Source organism: Vipera berus, assembly GCF_964194415.1.
Source record: "Vipera berus genome assembly, chromosome: 3".
NCBI classification, from domain to species: Eukaryota; Metazoa; Chordata; class Lepidosauria; order Squamata; family Viperidae; genus Vipera; species Vipera berus.
In genome coordinates this window covers 157408234-157428423 of record NC_138204.1, presented here as the reverse complement: position 1 = coordinate 157428423, position 20190 = coordinate 157408234, and the positions used below count along the sequence as shown (strand labels likewise).

Genomic DNA, 20190 nt, shown 5'->3' with positions numbered 1-20190 from the left:
CATGTTTGGCATTCAGTAACTTTAAAACAAAATTATATGAATAATAGCCCATTTTAGCATGGTACCCACATTTTCTAAATTCTTAATTGTCCCCATGATGTGATCGCTTTGTAGTTATGCTGCAGGTGGGGATTGAACTAAGGGGGGGGGGAATCCTTTATTACAAGGAATCTGACTGATAAATTTGAGATGCCAGGCTACAAGTGGCATTCACAATGAATGCTTATTCGGAAAGTCTGGCATGGTTCTAGTGGAGATTTTACTGCTACTGTACCCGTAAACACAAACCGAAACAAATAAGAACCAAGTGAAGAAAATGATTACTGACATGGCTTTTACTATTGTTCAGAGCAGCCTTTATAAAGGAAGAGTGATCTCCCTCCCTCCTTTTATGTAGGAACTCTTTCTTCTCTTAAGCTCCATGGTTTGGGATCCCGTTCCCAAGACTGCAAATGGGAAGACTGGATCTGGCAAGGCCAGAAGCAAACAGCCTGAGAGGAAATCAGAATATTACAATAAAAAGGAACAGGGAGTTAGCTACCCCTCCTTGCTACAAGGATGAGGCTCCCGACCTGTTGCTTCTCAGGCAGGATAAAAAGGACTGAGAATTGAACCTGGGTTCTACTTTAAATAAGTATTTAATTTAAGTACTTTAAATAAGTCTTGTGCATGGCCATTGCTGGATTTCTTTCATAGATCTTGCCTTATGCATGCTTTTCAAAGAATTATATCCGTAAATCACTGCCGAGAGACTTCTAGTATAGGCCAAGAAAATCCTGAGGACAATACCCTGTTCAGCTTTTGTCTCCATTTAATTGTCTGATAGGAAAGTAGTCGTGTATGAAAGATAATCCTACTCCATATATAGATAGGAAGATCTCATTATATCTGGATAGCTGGATGAAAGCGGCTTCGACGTTATTGAGATGATTGATTAAATACACTACTAGTTTAATCTTGGAAGAGTTTTTTTTTCTCCTGTCTGCTATTTTTTTTCCTGGCTGATATCACAGTACTACTTTGTGAAAACGAGGAAAGAAATCAAATGCACAAAAAAGGCAAAACAGTTTGTATGATATCTATAGTATTGCTGTGCATATGTGTTATTGTCATCAGCCCAAATCAGTCTTTTGCAAGATGAAAGTCTTTTCAATGCAAACTGTAGACTGTAATCTACCAGGTCCAACCTGGTTGGTAAGTAGAATTTTTTTGATTTCCCAGTCTAGTTATCCAATCTGTTTATATGACTAAGGGGAAACTATGGGTCTTCCCACTCCATCACCTTCATCACAATAGCACACTGCCCCCCCCCTCTCTCTTTCTCTCTCTGTGTGTGTGTACAAATAATGCACACATACAAATAATTACTATAACTCAAATTCAAATTTTATGCTTTGTCATAGTGTGACTGGCCAATTTCCTGTCCAACTATCTTTAGCAGACAGTAAAAGAATCCTTACTAATGGATTCTTTTAAATAAATTTGGACCAGAAAGCCCTTCAGACAGAGGATATCGCCAATTAGAGGATTATCTTTTGACACAGCTTCAAATGGAAGTTCATCCCTTGTATAGGATGATCTATGGCCACTTTGGCTGGTACTAGAACAGAGGTTCCTTCTGTAAAAATGAGAGAATCTCATGGACTTACTTTCTGCATGGAGGTCTGGATTGATCTCTTACATATTTTTATAATTGTCTGAGCATGAATCTTATTATGAATGTCAAATGCATCCCAAAATTCTTTGTTGTTGTTGTTGTTGTTGTTGTTGTTATATTCATTAGACATGCATCTCAGTCAACTGAACATTCAAATTGATGATGAGGATGAGGATGAGGATGGTGATGATTTCCATTATATTATAAGGCAAGAGTGCAAAAAGTGGAGCCCAGGGCCACATATCAACTGCCAAATTGGATGGAGCCAATTATGTTTCTGTTCACCTCACATTTTTGATTTGGCAGTGTTAAGTGGCAAAACTAGAACTTTATGCCTTCATTTCCTTAAACAATCCTCTTTCTTGCTTAGTGGATCAAGACTTTGCCCAGTTTGGAGTGTATCCTTTGACAAAGAAGATTTTGGACCATTCTTCAAAGTTTTTAGAGATGCATATTCTCATAAGGGAAATACAGAATGACAGCCCGTAATTTTGCAAGGATGCAGATTTTAACTATTATTAATAAGAAGTGCCACTGAGATGCAACCCTACTTAGCAAATGTTAATAATTTGCTTTTTGCTATTGAAGCTGGAGTTATCTAAGTCTTGCATTGAGGTTGTGTAGATAAGCTAAACTACAAACCAGAATGCCAAAACAAAAGTGATGGCAGGGAGAAAGTAGCATGGGAAAATGGATTATAATGGTTTTACTACGACTTAGTAAAAAAATTTGATTTCGCTTATGGACTGGAAAGCAGTGTTGAATTGAATGGTATTGATCCAATGAGTTCAGTAAGAAGGCATGTTATCTAAGAGATAACAAAAGGATTTTGGCTTGATTTAAGAGGTGAGAAGAAATAGGAGTAAAGTACAGCAAGGAACAGATAATGTAAATGATCAACCACAGTTGGGAGTTTTCACTATACATGCATTTTGGAAGTTTTGAATACCAGTAATGGCAAAGATTTATACTGTAGGTTTATTTATATAATGCAATATTTATGCTTTTTGTAAGCATTTTGTCCCTGGGATTTTATATATCCAAACTGAAAATCCTGTTACTTTCAGCAGTGGTTTGTCATATAACATACTGAACAAAAAATAAATCCATTTTGCTTTTATGGAAGCATTTCCATCAATATTCTGATTCTGTTCAATACATAAAAATCAGCCCTGCACCTTAATAATGAAGATCAGTAACTAACGTTAATAAGTAAGGTGTACAATATATGTTTATTTTAGATACTATAGCATTGTTGGCAGATCCCTATGTTCTTTGGTGTCCACCTTTATACCCAACTTCTTGGTATTTTTAAGCCTGCCAGTTGAATGGAAAAATGATGCTTTGGGGAAAGCAGTCACTTACAGAGAATACCATATGGGGTAAAAAGTGAAGTTATAACAAATTTACTGTGCAGTCCACAAATGGGCAGTACAATGTATCTGAACATCTCTCTGCCCCACTGCTGTCTTCTTTGGCACCCACCAGGCTCCTACCGTACAACGGAAAGCAAAGTGTTATCATCTAGCACTGCTTTTACTTAAAACCTCTGGATGACAGAAGCATACAAGAGGAAAACAATGAAAAGCTGCAGCTTGGTGCATTGTGTGAAAGTGATTTGACAATTTTTATACTCCCCCTAACTCAAGAGGTTAAAACCCAAGTTAAAATTATAAGTGCAACAATAAAAATGAAACAATAACAGTACATCCAGAAAAATAAATCAATCCTCTCTTGAGATAAAGGTAAAGGTAAAGGTTCCCCCGCACATGCGTGCTAGTCGTTTCCGACTCTAGGGGCCGGTGCTCATCTCCGTTTCAAAGCCGAAGAGCCAGCGCTTGTCCGAGGACATCTCCGTGGTCATGTGGCCGGCATGACTAGACGCCAGAGGTGCACGGAACGCTGTTACCTTCCCACCGTAGTGGTCCCTATTTTTCTACTTGCATTTTTTTACGTGCTTTCGAACTGCTAGGTTGGCAGAAGCTGGGACAAGTAACAGGCGCTCACTCTGTTACGCGGCACTCGGGATTCGACCCGCCAAACTGCCGACCATCTGATCGACAAGCTCAGCGTCCTAACCCACTGAGCCAATAAAACCTGGAATTGAAATCCAGTATAATAAAACTATATTTAAAATCGTCTAAAATCATGTGAGGGGACCTTTGCAAACCTTGGATGAAGAGTGAATTCCCAATGTCAAATGCATATCCCTGAACAGAAAAAAGGATGATAGGAAAGCATCTAGAAAGCTTAGAGGAATTGGATAGGAAGAACTTCATCAGCTTATTTTGTGGTAGATGTTTACTGTTTATCTATATCCATTTAAAATTTAAATATATTGTGAGAGCCTATATGTTGTTGTTGTTGTTAGTTGTGAAGTCGTGTCCGACCCATCGCGACCCTATGGACAATGTTCCTCCAGGCCTTCCTGTCCTCTACCATCTTCTGGAGTCCATTTAAGCTCACGCCTACTGCTTCAGTGACTCCATCCAGCCACCTCATTCTCTGTCGTCCCCTTCTTCTATTGCCCTCAATCTTTCCCAGCATTAGGCTCTTCTCCAGTGAGTCCTTCCTTCTCATTAGGTGGCCAAAGTATTTGAGTTTTAGCTTCAGGATCTGGCCTTCTAAAGAGCAGTCAGGGTTGATCTCCTCTAGGACTGACCGGTTTGATCACCTTGCAGTCCAAGGAACTCGCAGGAGTCTTCTCCAGCACCATAGTTCAAAGGCTTCAATTCTTTGGCGCTCAGCCTTTCTTATGGTCCAGCTTTCACTGCCATACATTGCAACTGGGAAGACCATAGCCTTGACTATACGCACTTTTGTTGACAGGGTGATGTCTCTGCTTTTTAGTGTGCTGTCTAGATTTGCCATGGCTTTCCTCCCAAGGAGCAAGCGTCTTTTAATTTCTTGGCTACAGTCCCCATCTGCAGTGATCTTGGAGCCCAGGAAAATAAAATCTGTCACTACCTCCATTTCTTCCCCATCTATTTGCCAGGAATTGAGAGGGCCAGATGCCATGATCTTGGTTTTCTTAATGTTTAGTTTCAACCCAAGTTTTGCACTCTCCTTCTTCACTCGCATCAAGAGGCTCTTTAGTTCCTCTTCACTTTCTGCCATTAGAGTGGTATCATCTGCATATCTTAGGTTGTTGATGTTTCTTCCTGCAATCTTAATTCCAACTTTTGATTCATCTAGCCCTGCCTTTCTCATGATGTGCTCTGCATATAAGTTAAATAGGCAAGGCGACAGTATACAGCCTTGCCGGACTCCTTTCCCAATTTTGAACCAATCAGTGGTTCCGTGTCCAGTTCTCACTGTTGCTTCTTGGCCCGCATATAGGTTTCTCAAGAGACAAATAAGATGGTCTGGTATGCCCATCTCTTTAAGGACTTGCCACAGTTTGTTATGATCCACACAATCAAAGGCTTTAGCATAGTCAATGAAGCAGAAGTAGATGTTTTTCTGGAACTCTCTAGCTTTCTCCATGATCCAGCGTATGTTAGCAATTTGATCTCTAGTTCCTCTGCCTCTTCGAAATCCTGCCTGTACTTCTGGTAGTTCTCGATCCACATACTGCTGGAGTCTAGCTTGTAGAATTTTAAGCATAACTTTACTAGCATGAGAAATGAGTGCAATGGTGCGATAGTTTGAACATTCTTTGGCACTGCCTTTCTTTGGAATTGGAATGTAAACTGATCTTTTCCAATCCTGTGGCCACTGTTGAGTTTTCCAAATTTGCTGGCAAATTGAGTGTAGCACTTTTACTGCATCGTCTTTTAAGATTTTGAATAGCTCAGCTGGAATACTGTCACCTCCACTAGCTTTGTTGTTGCTCAGCTTTTCTAAGGCCCACTTCACTTCACATTCTAGGATGTCTGGCTCGAGGTCAGTGACCACCTCATTGTGATTATCAGGGACTTTAAGCTCATTCTTGTATAGTTCTTCTGTGTAATTTTGCCACCTCTTCTTAATCTCTTCTGCCTCTGTTAGGTCCCTGCCATTTTGGTCCTTTATCATGCCCATTTTTGCATGAAACGTTCCTTTCATCTCTCCAATTTTCTTGAAAAGATCTCTGGTCCTCCCTATTCTATTGTTTTCTTCTATTTCTTTGCATTGTTCATTTAAGAAGGCATTCCTATCTCTTCTAGCTATTCTTTGGAATTCTGCATTTAATTGGGCATATCTTTCTTTTTCTCCCTTGCCTTTTGCTTCCCTCCTTTCCTCAGCTATTTGAAAAGCTTCCTCAGACAGCCATTTTGCTTTCTTGCATTTCTTTTTCTTTGGGATGGTTTTGGTTGCTACTTCTTGTACAATGTTGCGAACCTCTGTCCATAGTTCTTCAGGCACTCTGTCTATCAGATCTAATTCCTTAAATCTATTTGTCACCTCTACTGTATATTGAACAGTGATATGATTTAATTCATACCTGACTGGCCTAGCGCTTTTCCCTACTTTCTTTAATTTAAGCCTAAACTTTGCAACAAGAAGCTCATGGTCTGAGCCACAGTCAGCTCCTGGTCTTGTTTTTACTGACTGTATAGAGCTTCTCCATCTTTGGCTGCAGAGCATATAGTCAATCTGATTTCTGTGTTGACCGTCTGGTGATGTCCATGTGTAAAGCCGTCTCTTGGGTTGTTGGAAAAGAGTGTTTGCTATGACCATCGTATTCTCTTGACAAAATTCTATCAGCCTGTGCCCTGCTTCATTTTGTACTCCAAGGCCAAACTTGCCTGTTATTCCGGTTATCTTTTGGCTTCCTACTTTAGCATTCCAATCCCCCATGATGATAAGGACATCATTTTTGGGTGTTAGTTCTATAAGGTGCTGTAGAGCTTCATAGAACCGGTCAATTTCATCCTCTTCAGCACCGGTGGTTGGGGCGTAGACTTGGACTACTGTGATATTGAATGGTTTGCCTTGGATTCGAACTGAGATCATTCTGTCATTTTGAGGATTGTATCCCAGTATTGCTTTTCCTACTCTTTTATTGACTATGAAGGCTACTCCATTTCTTCTGAGGGATTCTTGCCCGCAGTAGTATACCTGATGGTCATCTGAATTAAATTCACCCATTCCTGTCCATTTTAGTTCGCTGATACCTAAGATGTCGATGTTTAGTCTTGTCATCTCTTGTTTGACCACGTCCAGCTTTCCTTGATTCATGGATCTTACATTCCAGGTTCCTATGGAGAAAAAATCTTTACAGCATCGGACTTTCCTTTCACCACCAGACATATCCACAGCTGAGCGTCCTTTCGGCTTTGGCCCAGTCGCTTCATTCTTTCTGGCGCTACTAGTACTAGCCCTCTGCTCTTCCCCAGTAGCATATTGGACGCCTTCTGACCTGAGGGGCTCATCTTCCAGCGTCATATCGTTTTGCCTTTTGGTACTGTCCATAGGGTTTTCATGGCAAAGATACTGGAGTGGGTTGCCATTTCTTTCTCCAGTGGATCACGTTTTGTCAGAACTCTCTGCTATGACCTTTCCGTCTTGGGTGGCCCTGCACGGCATAGCTCATAGCTTCATTGAATTACGCAAGCCCCTTCGCCACGACAAGGCAGTAATCCATGAAGGGGGAGAGCCTATATAGGTCTCTCTATCTCTCTATCTCTGTCTCTATCATCTCTATCTCTATCATCTCTACCTCTACTTCTGCCTCTATCTACACACACACACTTTTTACATAGGGTAGGGCTTGATTGCTTGAGGGATCATCTGCTTCCCATAGTATCTGCCTGTCGGGTTTGATCTGGTGGGGTTGGCATGCTCCAGGTCCCATCAATCAAACAGTATCTATTGGGAGCCCCGCAGTATGCCTTTTCTATAGCAGTGCCTACCCTGTGGAATGAGGTTCCCCCTGAAATTTAAATGGATCCCAGCCTATTGATATTTTGAAGGCCTTTAAAGGCCTGGCTCTTCACCCAGGCCTTTGACGCTCCTTTCTGTTTGCTCCCCTCTGGACTTGTTTTCTTCTCCATCATTATTCATTTGTCTTGTGCCATTGTTATGTTTTGAGTATCACTTTTGGTTTTTACTTATTTATTTAAAAGGTTTACATGGCTGCCCATCTTAAGCAACTCTGGGCAACTTGCAATAACAATAAAACCAATAGATGAAACAATAATAAAACAATAAAAACAATGAAACAGTAAAACAAAACCCATCACCATAATTGTCCCCCTTGGGATGTTCCATGGCAAGCTCAGCTGCTCTCCTTCCATATTTTCTACCTATACAATTCCAGCACCTCAGTAAATGTTTAAATCTTTTTTAACATCTGAATATTTTCAGGATATGTAATATCCTGAATCTCCTTGAACTGAGCAGTATATAAATTTAATGAATTATTATTCAATCTTTTGGCTTGGAAAGGCAGGGGATGGAGGTTAAAGATGTGAACTTTTAGGATTAATGAACAGATCAGGTTTCTTGTGTGCTGTTAGATGCAAAATGTCTTACTATTAATGGCTGTCTAATTGTTGCAGTCAAATTTGCTGGTATATTGTTGGGAATGTGGAACTGAGAGATCAGGTTTTCCAGTTATCCATAGTACAAAAGCTTGACAGAACCCATAGTGGCCATTTTGTGAGCATAAAAGTTACCCTGCGTGGCAGTCTTTTTATGAATAGGCATGATATACCTTCAACATTCAATATTGTGCCTATTAGCCCCAAAGTGCAGTCTACTCTTGTGTAATTAGAGAAATAAGCAAAGGAACAAGGGATTAAATCTGGAAGCATTTTTTTTTATGAAAAAAAATGAACATCTACATGCTGCTTACAATTTTAGCATTATATAACCTTTTTTAAAAAAATTCCATTTATATCCTGCCTTTCTCCGAAGACTCAGGGCGGCTTACAAACTTAGCAGTAGCCTTCATTCTATGTATAAGCCTGCTTATTAGGGCTTTCACACCTCCCCCAAGCGGCATTATTACAAAGTAAGCTTAATTGCCCCCAACAATCTGGGTCCTCATTTTACCTACCTCGGAAGGATGGAAGGCTGAGTCAACCTTGAGCCTGGTGGGATGCGAACCTGCACTAATTGCAGGCAGCTGGTGTTACTTTTAAATCTAACTGATAAATTAAACCTTTATATTGTATTTAATATGGACACAGAAACTTAAATGGTTTTATTTTCACTGGCCTCTTTACAGGATGCACGGAAGATACAAAATACTAGCAAATTAATGGTTAATTCAATTTTATCATTACAATTTAAATAAACTTGATGTTCTGGCATGATTGATTCAGTGTGATTCCTGCTCACTGCAAACTCAACTTGCTTTTGACATTTAAACATATAAAGCTGACTAGATATAACTGTTCAGGTGCTAAATATATTTTACATCTACTTTGAACAGTAGAAATGGAAGTATTAAGAGATCTGGCTTCATTGTCATTGAACTGTGAAATATTCAACCTTGTCTGCCTGTGCTTAGTACTGTTGACTTTTTATTTCTGTGAGAAGATTAAAATTAAATGCTTCATTTTTTGTCAGCTTTTGAGAATTAGATTGAAATTTAAGACTTTAAATTTTTTTTTAACCGAGATCCTCAATTTAAACAAAGTCTTCTTTGAGGCTATTGTGTGTTCAAGGGCACAGAAGGGATCATTGATCAAGTATGATGTACTGTAACATTTTTCTTACCCGAACTCTTTTATGTATATTTATTAAAGATCCCATATTTCATATTATGCTTAACTATATTGGAAGAAGTTCTTCACAAAACATATCCCAAACATAATATGAAGTATCTGTGAGCATATTGCACTTACACTTAACTTCATTTCTGGGATTTATGGATATAGAGATTTGCTGCTCTTTTAAAAGTTGGAAAGGGTCAAAGAATACTTTAAAATAATGTGTTACCACTTAGTGCAGTACTGATACCTGCCAGGTTTAACGACTGCATTTTTGTGATAACATAATTGTCTCAGTTTGGTTGTAAACCATCTTAAATTACAATATGCAATTTTATTTTATTTTTTTCTTGGACTAATTGCTTTACAAAAGAACAAGACAGTTTTGCCTGTTTGTGTCGTGATGGATATCTATAATTCTTTAGTCTGTTCTAGCCAGTTAAATTTGTTCCTGAAATAAATAATAGCCCAAATGTCAATACCTCCAGTTTTCGGAATAATCATAAATTTAAACTATAAAACAGTGATCAAGACATAATATTTTATTAACCATATATTCATATACTTCATGTCATTGCAATAGAAATGTATCATTCTTCCTGTGTCTCTTCTGCAAGAATAGCAATATTAAGATGTTATTTTGTGCCAGAAAGGGCACAACAAAATAAGACAGCTACTTAAATGTGTGAAGAATTTTTTAAAAAACCTGTTATTAGTTACAACTATTTAATTTAGTCCAGCTGCCCACAACCTTTTGGACATCAGGGACCGGTTCTGTGGAGAGAGGTTTTTCCGCAGATTAGAGGGAACATGGTTTTGTGTCCTGCCTGCATCCCATGGATGGGACTTCACTTGTTTGCGTGGCCTGGTTTCTGGCATGCTGCAGCCCAATGCCGGTCCACAGACCGGGAGTTGGGGACCCCAATATAGTCTTTGATATTGTACAGGCATGGCCAAAGTTTTCATGATAACTTTCAATAGTGCCACTTTTTAAAAAAAGCCTCATGGAGCATGGCCAAGTCTAAAAATGGCATTTGCATATTAGGAAAACTTGAGACACATTGGACTTCAACACCTACTATATTCCTCCACCTACTATATTTAGCAACAATTGTGGTCTTCAGGAGAAAAAAAGTGTATGTGATTTCTAATGAGAATTGAAATAATCAGATATGGATGTTCACTAAGTGCTGATTCACATAATTATTTTAAACACTTTAAAGGCCATTTTTATAATTTACTTTGACTGTCAAAACCTCTCTGTATATTAGAACTTCAGACAGTTCTACGTATTAGTCCAAATCAGCCCTCCCCAAGCAAATATCCTTCAGTTGTATTTGGAGTGCAATGATGTAGTCACATCGGCTCAGATTTCTGGGAATTGCTATAGCAGGCTAGTTAAGCTACTTGAGCATTTTTGATGTATTTTTAAGTCTTCCACCTTAATAATAATAATGAGATTTGTACAGTTCTGTAGAAACTGTAATTAGAACCTACTGAAATGAACTGTGTCAAGCTTCAGCTGGTGATATCTGAAATCCAGGCCATTTCATAATGGACAATTTCTACGGAACAACTTTTGTTTCGTTTTAATATTTCAGAGTATCTCATCTTCTAATTATTGATACAGTGTCTGTTAATGAAACCCCTTTCTTGCTTAACTTTTGTATTTGAACTCTTGCAAGTATATTTAATGAGAAATATCCTAATAGTATCCCTGGAGTTATAAATGTATGCAATAGGCATTTTTCTTTGAGGGGCTAAGAAAGATTCTTAAAACAGATTAAATAGGGGGTGGTGGTTTCTACACTTACCTTTAAAGTTTTTTTAATGGCTTTGTCTCCCACAAATGGTGATTTCTTTATCCAAGGGTAATATAATATTCTAATTCAGCTTCTAATTTTCTTTATGCTAAATTTTTACTCAGGATCAAAGCCATTCAAGTGCAAGATTTGCCATTTTGCAACAGCTCAACTAGGAGATGCCAGAAACCATGTCAAGAGGCACCTTGGGATGAGGGAATACAAGTGTCATATCTGTGGGTGAGTAAATTGAAATAGTTCCTCCTTTGGTTAGCAGGAAAGGAGTGCAGGCTATGCATTGTTTCAGCGTTCAAAGAGGGAATGTGAGCAAGAGAGGCTAAAATTATGCATGCATATCCTCCTTCCCATTGTTATGGTAAATTCCTTAAATACAGTTATGACATTCTTTTCCTACTTCTAATCCAGTACCGCAGATGAGCAATTTTATGGGCTACAAGGTCAATTTGAACCTGTAATCTGTAAATTGACTAAATTATAGGATGTTCATTCACATTGCCAGGGAGAACTGTAAATTTCCTTTTAAAGGTGTGTGTGTGTGTGTGTGTGTGTGTGTGTGTGTGTGTGTGTGTGTGTGTGTGAGAGAGAGAGAGAGAGAGAGAGAGAGAGAGATACACGTGTAAAGTATGTGCGTATGTGTTTAAAAAAATATAGTCTTCAGTGTAGTTTGTGTTTTCATGTGCCATCCATGTTTGTCTTACGTATGTATTGTTTTGGTTCTAGAACTATGTGTTTCTATAAGGTTTTCGTATTACAGGAGATAGAAGAATACTTTCTAAAGATTTTTTTATCTATTCCCACACATCGATATGGGCACATAATCAGAGGCATCTTGTTTTAAAAATGCCTCCATTTTTCTTTCTTTCCTAATGGTTATTTCATCACATGGACCATTCATAATGTTTAATTGAACTTCAGCTATATTGCATTTAAAATGGCGGATCCTGAAACTCTTTAATCCAAAGCTAATTAATTTAGCAGAAATGTTTAAAAGGTTTTCAAATGCCATGGCATATATAGTATGGGTGTAGGACATTCAGAGGTGGGTTTTACTATTGTGCTCTTATTAAAAAAGTATTTTAATATTATTATACTAAAAATTAGCTAATATATGTGCTGCATGAAATGCTTTTTTCAAAACATTTTAAGTTGCTGGAGAGGGCCTGATGGTTAGTGTAAAGTTTGGGGTTGGTTCAGTGAATGCCCACCAAAATGATAAAGTGAGTGGTTAAGGATATTTTTCAGCTGGAGTTTGGTCGTGTCAGCTCTTGCAATTAAACCTCTTAGCAGAACAAAGTGAGTGCAATATTCAAAAGAAAATTGGAATGCTTTTCACTAGAGGCAAATGTTTCTCACAAAAATAGCACATTAAACTGACAAGAGTGGTGTGATTATCTGACGGGAAGAAGCACTGGACAGTTGCTGACCAAATTACTTGCAAACACAGAGGAAATTGATATGAAAGTTGTCACTGTAAAGTAACAGAGGACTATCCTCTGGTCCTTGGGTAACAAATATATTCACAACTACTGTGTGTGGGTAGCTATCTATTTTGTGATATGATTAATAGTTCTGTGCATACAGGGTCTGTGAGTAAGCCACCATTTGTCTGATATTTAATAGGCAAGTGAAAATGGAACTTGGATTTGCTTGTGTATGGATAGTGGGAATGGTGGATCAGAATTGGCAAACCATTTTAAATTATGGTTGTAACTCTTTGTAATTAGCTTATTCTCATGTGTGAAGGACTACATTGTGAATATCTTAAAAGAAACTGCTTTTTATTGTTTGAGAAGTCATCTTTTTTGACACTTAAATACATGTCAAAGTTGTCAAAGTAGCCTTACATATTTAATGAGAAAGATACTCCAAAACCTACTTCAGATAGGTCTTCTGTTGCAATTGAAATAATAATACAGTTTAGTCTGAGATACACCGTAAATGTTAGTCCATTAACAGTGAGTGGATTAGCAAAACTGTAATAAAGTATAATGGGTTTTAAAAAAGAGAGGATAGGGTGTTTGCATTTTCAACTAAATAACTCTGCCACTATTAGTGTGTGTGGCAAAGAGGAAATATGTGCTATATTTTTGCTATAAGAATAGGCTAGTAGGTAGATTTAAAAATGGCAGTATAAAAAAGCTAGCAATGAGTAGCATATTAGCAGCAGTTTAGAGCTGGTACAGTAAAACCACTGACAATGTCAATTCATTATCATTGATAGCTAAATGATCTTAGAAATGCTCAGTGGACCTATTAGTTCCCGAACATAAGCAGCTCATGCTTCATTCCTTCATTAGCTTTAATTGCTATAAATTTACCTTTTTTTAAAAAAATCATGTTTTAAGAGGTGAAGTGATCTTTCAGGAACATTAACTTGGTAATTTTGTCACAAACAGAAGGTCCTATACTGTGTTTTCTTTTCTTCAGTAGTTAAGATTCTGTCCTGTCATTTAGATTCATTGGACAAGCTTTCCATTAGATAGAAGGTTAAATAATTTTTCCAGTGGTTACATAATCTGTTTGGACATGTGAATTGTCTGTGCAAGATTATGAATCATTACAAATGGAAGATATCATTTGATTGCCTTAAAATGTAATGCTGAGCTGAATCGGAAGGTGAAGAATTTTGGGGAAGTGATGGTAAAAATTAAGAGATTTTATACACTGTAGTTAACATCAAAGATGGAGGAAGCACAGCACTGCTTTTGCATGTTGCTTTTATTGTTTCAAATCTAAATTTAATTTTTTCCAGCTGCACTGTAGAAATACTTTGCTATGGAGATTGGAAGCTACTAATCTTTCAGCATTTGAAATAAACCGTCTGCTACTCATTTCCTTGTCAGCAGATGCGTGGCGATTGTTTTCCTTTGCATTATGTTCATAAATGAAAAATGCATCCCTGGTTTGAGAAGGGATCTGTTTTCAGCGAGTATCCAACTGCTACCTATTTAAATTTAATTTTCAGAAGTCTGGGCATGAAGTTGTTGATTACACTAAGATTAGCAAACTTAAATTGGTTTTCAAATAGTTATGTTTGCAAAACTTGTGCGTTGGAATGAGAAAAAAGGCTTAGCTTGCAGTTTTGAGATTTTAAAAGCAATGAATTGCTCATGATTTCAGAAATGCATCTACTTTTTCATACTTTTGCTTGAAATATAAGGCTACTAAAGAAACTCCTTCAATTCTAAGAGTTTTATTAAAGTGAGATAAATAAATCAGTAGGTGAAAAGGTTAGAAAAAAATTAACATTAAAAAATGTTAATAATTTGAAATCAACCTAGATGCTTACCTTACACATTCTTGTAATGTGTGAAAATACATATTTACATTAAGAAATGGTTATATATTTTGAACATTAACTGAAGCACATACATTTCCAATTTTTGTAACATGCTTGTGGCTTCCATTTCTTTTGTGTCTGTGTATTACCTATTGTGCATTACCTCACATATCTTCTAGAGAAGTGTTTTTAAACATTAAACTTCCTTTGAAGTTTGATCGTAGCACTTTTGCCAGTGAATTTATGAATGTGCCTTTTATAGTATTTATTTTTAAAGGATTCCTAGGAATTACTGAATTTTGACAATGTTGCATAGATAATTAAAAAAACTTGCCTGAAAGTGAGGCAAAATCACCGCATCCACAGTGTTACGTATTTTGCTCTCACTCTTTGTTTTGTCATGTTTTTTTAGAGTTAGTTTCAGGTTTTTTTGGCTGTGGATCCATAGATCAACAAAATAATAAGAAAAAGCATGTTTAGTGTTGTCTTTGAAGAACAAAGAGCATTCATTTTTAAACAATATTAGGAAGAGTGGGAGATGTGCTTTTGGATTTTAAATATGTCTTAATGGTATTGTAAGTGAGCTGTTTGTTCTAAGGCTATGAAAAATCTTTAAATAGAAAGTTGAAACTTCAGTTAAAACTATTTTTGTGTGGTATTACCTATTTTTTTGTGCTTTAGAAGGGATCTCTGTGTAGATGATTATAATGTCACTTTCTGACCTTTGCAGCTTGAATAATTGTAAATCATTGCTTCATAAAGTGTCAGAGAATGTCTGTACTAGGCAATTAAATGGCAGAATATAATAGACCAAATTATTGCCTGTCATGTTTTCAACAACACAGTTAGTATTTGAGTTACACTTAATCATTACGTGCATTAGCAACCTCATTGGAATCCCGCTTCAGGCTGAGCATGAAATACATTACATTATTTAAACCTCTAATGGTAGAAGTCATTTATTTGTGTTGAAGTGTACAACATGCAGCGTTTCATAAAGCAAGGAACACTTGAGAGCTTAATTTATCCAAATCAAAGTCTAAAGGCAGATAAACACAAGTGGCAAAAATTAGTAATTTTTATAGGCTGGAAATATTTAAAAATACATGGTTGTGAGTAATTGCAGGCAGCAGGAATAAATTAAAATCACTATTTTTGGTTGGCTCAGAGAACTAAAGCTGTTTTACATTTAAATAATCAAATGTAGCATGGAATCACATTTTTGACTGAAAAATTAATTACACACATCATATCCACAGCTTTATCCAAATAAAACAATGCTGAAGCAACAAAGTAAAACAGACTTTCTGTGGCTTCAATAATCTGAAATATTCACAGTATAGAGAAGACACCTTTAGAGTAGATCCCATGATAATTTGGCTCATAATCAACAAAGAAAAATATCATGCTGATAATAATATATTCCATTATTAAATCATATTTTGACTAACCTTTTTTGAGAAATGTTTGAAGTACATATGCTAAGACAATATGTGTAAATTGCTTTCTCTTTTTGTTTGCTAATGTTGGAAAATAAACTGAACTGTGTTTCCATATAGTATTTTTTTCGCTGATGACATTGTTTTTCTAGTTGAATGGATTGTGGATTTTATTAACTCTACTGTAGAACCCCTGGGATAGGTATGTATTTAGGGATGGCAAAGGGAAGAACAGGGAGTTCTATTTTCTAGCAAAAGTTTGCTTCCTTAAAATAGATATAATCCAGTATTTTTCTACTGCAGAGTACCATTTTAATATACTTTACTCTTCTCTGATCATCTGTTGCTATTACTGCCAAATCTAATGTTAGATGCTGTGTAAGGACTTGGAGTTTTTGGAGGGTGGGCTTACATGAATTGGTTTTTGTTTAAGACATGAACAGAACTGCAGAAGTGCCATAAAGATCTTCCTATTGAATAGCTATCAGTATGCTTCACTAGTGTCCAGTTTGGCAAATGAAGCAGAAAAGTCAAGGCCAACTCCTAGTTGTAATGCTGTATGAAAAGCGTATTTTTAACCACCTTACTTCAGTTGAGTTATGACAGTGCTTTTGTTGGACTTGCTGAAGTGAAAAGATATGAAGAGTACATACTTAACTGAATATATGTTTGTATTTGAGTTAAGGACACTACTGGTGATTTATTCTTATACCTCCACTATATATAATCCGATGCAATGCACTTTCAAACTGCAATTATAAAGATGCACGTAGCTATGTGATTGTGATGAATGTGCCACCTAGAACAACTACTGTGTCTTCTAGAGGCATTTCTTATGTGTATGTGTACCAGAATGGTTCTGAAAAACAGAATACATTATTGAATCATAGAAATGATTGTTGCAAGGAACGTGACTAGTATTTAATAAAATAGAAATGACTGTTAAAATATAGCTTACTAGGTTGCCATTGCTATAGAATTTATTGTAATTAGGTATTCCTATTCCAGGAAGATGAGATTTCTCTTCCTTTTCGCCAAGAAAAATGTATTATCTATTCAATTGTATGAAATCCTGATAGTACGTCTCAATGATGGAGCAGGTAACAATTTAGACTTTTTTTGTGGACTTGGCTGAATTTATGCTCCATTTTATGCTACACTCTTTTCCCATCAGATTAAACATTGATCTGGTGAAGAGTCAGAATCCTTGGCTAGAAAATGCTACATGCTTTAGAAAACATGTTCATTGGCAAGTATTTAGAAGAAGGATGTGCTGTATGGTACCCTGCCTATATTTTTAAGTGTCTGACCCAGGCAGCATAGTAAATGAATCATTGCCCAGCTTTAATTTATGGGTATATCTAAAGATAGTTACAGCGTACTACACAAGCATTATCTTTAAGTGCTTATTTTTAAACATCTAGTCCTGAAAATTTGCACTTCCCAAATTAAGTCAGCAAAAGGTACCAGTTGGCTTCCTGTGTTTTAACAATGGCCTCTGACCCTCAAGGGCACTACCTAAGAAATCTGATCTGGTTGCTACCTCAGTACTTTAATTTAAAAAATGGCAACAACTAAAAAAGTTTAACTATTTGAGAGGCAGGAGACAGAATTGTCATGCACAGTAGCGCAAAGTTCCATAACTTCAGTTTTACATATTTGAGAATTTGGTTGAATCTTCACTATGGTACTTTATCATTTTATAATAATAAAAAATAGCAGTTTCCCAGTGCTTTCCAGCTGAAAGATGATATTAGTCTTGTGAGAAAGAAAGGAAAGGAATGAAAAAGTTGGACAGCGATCTCTTAACTAGTCCCTGTCTATAACATCTTCCCTGTTTTCCATTTCCATCTTAGTTTTGGTTATGGTTGGTAAGATGAAATCACAGCAGTAGATAAATGAAAAGATTTCTTAGATTTTGCTATTCAGTTCAGTCCGTAGTGCAAGTTCTCAATGTGGCAGGCATCTTTTCCTCACTTTGTACTAGCCGTGAGTAGAGGGACTATGGGTAGTTACAGAAACAACCAGTTCTTCCCCCCCCCCCTGAACTCTGTTCTGGGCATTAAGCAATTCAACTGGGTTGAAGAGGAAACCTCAATGAAATTTTACTTGGGTTAAAACAATCTTCATTGCCTTTTTGTCTCAGTGGATAACTTTTGGCACAAAACAGCTGATTATATGCTCATAGCAGCATCTGTGATATGTAGGAAACAGAAAGGATGAAAGCAAGTTAAAAAGATAAGAAGTTTTAAAAGGATCGATCATTTAAGCAAGAAGGGATTGTTTTCAATAAATTTATTTTAGCTTTTCAGGTAGACAAGAGAGAGAAAATAGAAAATGAGCCTTTGGCTTGAAATTAGGAGAGTTGTGTGCTTTTAACAAGCAAGAAAGCCAATAAATAAATAAAGAGCATTGCATAAAAGTTCAGGAAAATGGAAGATTTGTGATAAGGGCAAGTTTGTCTTATATAGTGGTATTTGAAGAGGTTGGGTATGGGAAGGGAAAGAAACTTAATTTTTTAAGTATTTGTGATGTAATTAACAAGGAAGCAAATTTATTTCATACATAGTTTTATCTTTACATCCTTCCAATTCAACTTATGAATATATTGTTCTATTTATTTTTCTTGTTGTTTTTACTGTTTAAACAATTTTATAATCTGTCTGAATATTTGGATTATTGATCAAATTAGAAGAGTAATAAATAGCACTAGAATCTTTTTAGGTTTTGCTGCAGAGAATTGCATGAATGACTTAATTTCAAATCTTCCTCTCTTCTCTGCCCACTGCATTATCAAAACAGAGAAAAAGAACAGTTGTGTAATTTTTCTGAAAGACAAAAATCACACAGCAATTTAATTGACAGCAATAAATTTGAGAAGATACTGTAAAGAAAGAAGCAGCAGTCACATTACAGTCAAGATCTTTTCATCTTCCTCTGTTTTTCTTGTTGCATTAATTATAAATCTTCCAACAGACTGAAGCAGGAGCATTGTATATCCTTGGAATAAAGGGAACATTTCCTTTAGCTAAGTCTGGTAAAGTAATAGTATGCTGAACTTACTGTAAATAGTACTATCGATTGTGAAAGCAATGTTAGTATATAAGAGCTTAATCCTCCAAAACCTTTGAGTAAAGTATTCTGATTGCCGTTGTAATTCTGTACTTTGTAATAGATACAAGTGATATTGGTCATAGTGAAGAAATCAAATAGTTTGTGCCTTGATTAGGACCTGTGGTATAATTTCTTTCCCTCTCATTTTCTTCATGTAGTTCCAGTCTCATAGAATCATGCCATTGTTGCACATGGATGCATTTGTGTCTGATTAACACCCTGATATAGCTAAATGAGTCCAATGGAAAAAACCTAGATCTGAAAATATTTCAACAAGGTGCTAAGTTGTACCTATTATTCTCTTTCAAGCCTTCTTCACTTATAAATTGCTTGTTTGCATGGTACCAGAGTATATTAAATTGGTCAACTATTAAATGGGGATTTACACGTAAAATAACAGATTTTTTTTTAAAAAAAGAATAACTCACTATGTTTTAGAACTGGTGTCCCCAACCTGTGGGCCACAGCCCACTACCGCGCCATGGCCTATTTGCAACCAGGCCGCAAATAGGCGCAGCCGCTCGCAGCCACACTTGCATGGAGCAGCGGGCACACCTGCCCTCCACTCACATAAATGAAGCTGTGCATGCCCGGACATGGGCGCATCTGCCCCTTGCACAAAACCATCCTCTCTTTCAACCTCTCCCCCCATGCCAGCCTGCTAACTGGAAAGGTTGAGGAACACTGTTACAGAAGATAAATTTCTTTTCGGCCAAATATGTTTATTTTTAAAACTGTATTTCACCAAAAGTGTTGGTTTTTACTGAGCTTAAGAAAGCATTCCGTTAGAAATGAAAATGGAGAAATCTGCAAATATTCAAAGCCATATAGTTGTTAATAGTTAACAGTGCATTGTCTGTTAGGACACAGCTATTGACAAGGCTATTACCACAAGATAGGTAGTGGTTCACTACACAAAGACTTGTATTTCAAGTTGCTCAGATTTCTCTTTCTTATTTGTACATATCTATTCCTTCCTAACTGTATAATTCATGACCACAAAAATATATATATTTGCACAGTCAAATTAACTCACTCTAAGTACTTTGAGTAATTTCATTCTGGATGCATAAACAACACAACTTTTTCCATTTTCTATGGGAAAACAAACTATGGAGTTTAAATATTAATTGGAAGTTCTGTAGAATAGTTTTGGAAATAAAATGAAACACCGATCAATTCTTTCAGCAAAGTTATACTATAGTAATGTCGGGTACAAATCTCTTGCCTCCAC

General features: G+C 36.7%; 1 protein-coding gene across 1 annotated transcript in view; it reads left to right on the top strand.

Moving 5' to 3' along the window:
- ZNF407 (zinc finger protein 407) overlaps positions 1-20190 on the top strand; it is a 377998-nt gene that overhangs the window by 13802 nt on the left and 344006 nt on the right. Inside the window, exon 2 of the mRNA XM_081322718.1 lies at positions 11228-11342. Coding sequence (XP_081178844.1) covers positions 11228-11342 — 115 coding nt within the window. The remainder of the gene's footprint in view (positions 1-11227; positions 11343-20190) is intronic.